The following is a 4,516-nucleotide window of genomic DNA, read 5'->3' on the forward strand; positions in this document are numbered from 1 at the left end:
CCATAGGGCAATACGGGTTAAATATACACAAATAAAAAAAAATAGTGTTATTTATATACAATAGAACAATACAGGTTAAATGTATACGTATCAAAAAACAAATAGTGTTATTTATACCATAGCACAATAAGAGTTAAATATTTACAAATAAAAATAACAATTAGAGTTATTCATATCACAGGCCAATAAGGGTTAAATATACACAAATAAAAAAAAATAGTGTTATTTATATACAATAGAACAATACGGGTTAAATGTATACGTATCAAAAAACAAATAGTGTTATTTATACCATAGCACAATAAGAATTAAGTATATACACATCAAATAACAATTAGTGTTAATTATACAATAGAACAATAAGGGATAAATATATATAAATTTAAATACAAATTAATGTTAATTAGTGAACAATAAGGGTTAAATATATATAAATTTAAATACAAATTAATGTTAAACATACATTATGCAAAATCTGCCTATTGTAGACCTTTCTTTAGGCCTGAAATGTTATATAAACTATTAATTAGACATTAATTAACGTATCCAGACCATAATCAACTCTCGATGTCAACGCTAGCCTGCATAACTTTATTTCTCGATTTAACGATTAAATAGATAATCGAGACTATGATTTTTGTCGTCCGACTTTAGTAATGATGACCGAGGCTATGCGGAATTTTGATCGCTTATTTCTCGGTTCATAGTGGATCAATTTGACTGAAATTTTCAGCAAATTGCCTTTACATTATCTAGTTTTTAACTACTATAGTGAGAACTGCCAACTCGTTATCTAATCTCCCCCAATGTATCTTTAATTAGTGAACAATAAGGGTTAAATATATATAAATTTAATTACAAATTAATGTTAATTAGTGAACAATAAGGGTTAAATATATATAAATGTAAATAAAAATTAATGTTAATTATACAATAGAACAATAAGGATTGAATATATTCAAATCAAATAAAAATTAGTGTTATTTATACAATAGAACAATGCTGGTTAAATATATACAAATAAAATTAGTGTTATTTATATTATAGAGCAATAAGAATTAAAGATATACACGTTACAAGTTTTATAACCCTTATGAATTAAAATGAAAGTAGGGCTACTTGCAGTTTTCAATAGTATTTACCATGACTAATAATAGACATTATATTATGACGGAAGTATTTAAATAGAAACGTACCCTCACACAACACGGTGTATATATTCCAGGATCATATCTGAGACAAATAATATAAGCATGCGACTGCTCCATTGTTTTTATTCGTTCATTTCCTAAACATCAAAGTGGAGCTAAACGGTCTAGCCTATTGTGTCTGCGTAAAGATAAAGTTGGTGGTTTCTATTTCGTGCATCAACCTGAACTAGAATGAGTTATAAAGGAGGTAAGGAAGTATTTCTACACTGCGGGTATTTACATGTAGAATATGTAACTAAAGGCATATGTGTACTCTTTAAATTGTTATACATGACTTCAGGTAATACACAATGGATCAAATCACAATCTTTATTATAACATATCAACGTTACTAATCTTCAAAATGGCAACACCTATAGAAATAACTATTAGTGATCACATTTAGATAACAACCAAATTATATCACATTATACATGGTTTGACTAACGACTAAAGGATCGTGATCTCTCACTCGGATCCATCCACTTCTAAAGAATAGTAAGTAAATTGTTGTCATTTAGTTAAATTCTAAGGACAATAACATATATTATTTCCCGTAAAGCCTTCGGCTTTTCATGTATATTCAGCAAACTATTCTAGTATCGCAAGAGTTATCGCTCTTCAAAGTGAAGGTAAAAACAGTCATATCACATGACCAAACATTCGTATTTATTCAGCAATAATCCCGGTAAGCAATCATTATTATTCTAGCGATCGCATGGATAGTAAGATCCTGTAGATTTCGTAATCTTTCGATATTTGTCGATTTTTGTTTTTACTTTAAGCCAGTGTGGACGTTAGCTCCATACTTTTGAGTTTTCACTCATCTTTTACTGGTTGAACGTTGTTCAATTCTTTTAAAATGGCTACCGATATGGACGATGTCCTATCTATTACCGACCCAGAAGCTGATTCTGAGTCGTTTAGTTTTTTACCACCTACAGAGGTATCGAAGACTATACCTTTTAAATATAATAAAGCCAGGGGTAGAAAATTAGGTAAAATAAAATCTGTGGTTCAGGTTGTCAATACTGCTACTGAACCGATATGTACGAAGGTACAGTCGCACTCACACACGACGTCACAGGCGAGACCTGTTTACACGACTAAACTTATTAAAAACACACCAAATTTGATTTATTTGGATAATTTGTCTGAGGCAGATATAGCTAAATTAAAATGTAAATTGGGTTTAGTCGATTCACAGGTGAATAACGATTTTGAATTAAGAGGAAGATGACTTCGCATTTAATGAATATGAGATTGAGAATGTGTCAAATATGCCTAATGTAAAGTTAGAAGTTGACAACATACCTCACAAAGCTGACAATAGTCCTGTATCTGTTAGTGGGAGAATTAGTGGCGCTTTATTTGATACAACAAATAATGAACTGAGCCAGTCTGATGATTTTTGGCCATTACCTAAGCTAAAAACTCCACAAAGAGGCGAGAACATTTCTCAGTCTTTAGATATATGTGATACTTATAAAATACCTGACAATTGTGGAATGCTAGCGCCGCCTTTAGTTAACCATGAGATATGGAATGAGATAGATGCAAAAAGTCATTCCTATGATAAAAGTTTCAGGGAAATACAGTAATTAGTTGCTACCGGTATTGTTCCAATAGTAAAATTGGCAGAACTTCTAAAAAATCAAATTTCGGATAATGACACTGCAAAGAGGTTGATTTCTGATTCAATTAGTTTAATTAGTCAAGTTCAATACCACTTGTCTCTGAGGCGTCGTTATCTCATTCGTCCTTGTCTTAAAAAGAAATATTCTAATATATGTAATATAAATACACCTATAACAAGCTATTTGTTTGGAGATGATATTTCTAAAGAAATTCGGAAATGTGACACAGGATTCTCTGTTACAAATAATAGAGAAAACCTCAATCAGTTATTCCGCGGTAAAAGGAGGTCCTCCCGCGTTGGTCAGGCTATCCGAGACAGGGGTCAATGGCGATATAATAATTATAACAATAGTAATAGATTTCAGCCATACACCAATTACAGGGGCTCAAGAAGAGGTCGTCGAGGTTATTTAGGTGTATCCAATCCTCAAAACAATGTGAGTTGAATTTCTCTAATGTAGGCAATTTGAAATTCCATTTTGATGTGTGGCATAAACTGACAAACGATCCATGGATTTATAAAGTGATTCAATTGTGTTTGCCTAATGTTATTAATTTTTCAGATGAATTTAGATTAATAATCGATAATGAAGTTAGTGAACTTCTTTCTAAAGGGGCTATCATTCCCTCTGTTTGGGAAAAAGATCAGTTTGTGTCCAATTTATTTATTGTTCCGAAGCCTAATGGTAAATTTCATCCTGTTTTAAACTTAAAGCCATTAAATGAGTTTGTTCTGTACGAACATTTTAAACAAGAAACTTTTCAGATTGTTCTTGATACATTGCAAATAGGAGACATTTTTACTTCAATAGATCTTAAAGATGCATATTTTAGTATTGCTATACATGAGGATTATCAGAAATTTTTAAAATTTGTTTGGAACAATATACTTTATCAGTTTGTCTGTCTACCATTTGGATTGTCTTCGGCTCCTCGGGTCTTTACCAAAATTTTAAAACCAGTATATACTTGGTTCCGTTATCAAGGTTTTCGGTGTACATATTATATTGATGATTCTCTTATTATGAATCAATATGAACAGCAATGTTCTAAGGATACAGTAGTGATCAAAGATAAATTATGCTCTTTAGGGTATATAATTAATACTGGTAAATCAAGTCTAATACCAAAGCAGACTATTGTGTTCTTTGGGTTTATTATTGATTCTGTGAAATTTAAAGTTTTCCTGACTGAGGATAAGATTAAAAAGTTTTTGAAATACGCTAATTTTATCAAGTCTAAAAACTATCACATCTCTGTTAGAATTCTGGCTTCTTTTATTGGTTTAGTAATTAATGCATTTTATGCTGTACAAGAAGCAGTGTTACATTATAGAGGTTTAGAAAGAGATAAAATAAGAGGACTTGGATGTAATATGAATTATGATAATACTGTATTATTATCTGATCTAGGCATCGATGACATTGTTTGGTGGCTGAATAACACTGAAATTAAAAATGGCAAGACTATTAGACAAGGAAATCCACATGTCTCTATTTTAACAGACGCATCTTCCCATGGCTGGGGTATTCATGACTCAAAATCTGATATTGTTTTTGGCGGTAGATGGTCGGTCACTTGCTGAATCAAATAACAACATAAATTATTTGGAATTATTAGCCATATTTTATGGGTTACAAGCCCATTATTCGAATTGCAGGGATATTCATATTGAGGTTTATTCGGAC

At 31.2% G+C, this 4,516-nt stretch overlaps 1 protein-coding gene across 1 annotated transcript; it reads left to right on the forward strand.

Annotated features, from left to right (window-relative positions):
• The first annotated feature begins 1,918 nt into the window (after positions 1 to 1,918).
• Positions 1,919 to 3,406, forward strand: LOC130013222 (uncharacterized). The gene is made up of 3 exons (XM_056101977.1): positions 1,919 to 2,427; positions 2,792 to 3,064; positions 3,392 to 3,406. The coding sequence occupies exons 1-3, from the start codon at positions 2,053 to 2,055 to the stop codon at positions 3,404 to 3,406; spliced, it is 663 nt and encodes a 220-aa protein (XP_055957952.1). The 5' UTR covers positions 1,919 to 2,052.
• Positions 3,407 to 4,516: the final 1,110 nt, after the last annotated feature.

The sequence above is a fragment of the Patella vulgata genome, chromosome 6, assembly GCF_932274485.2.
Source record: "Patella vulgata chromosome 6, xgPatVulg1.2, whole genome shotgun sequence".
NCBI classification, from domain to species: domain Eukaryota; kingdom Metazoa; phylum Mollusca; class Gastropoda; family Patellidae; genus Patella; species Patella vulgata.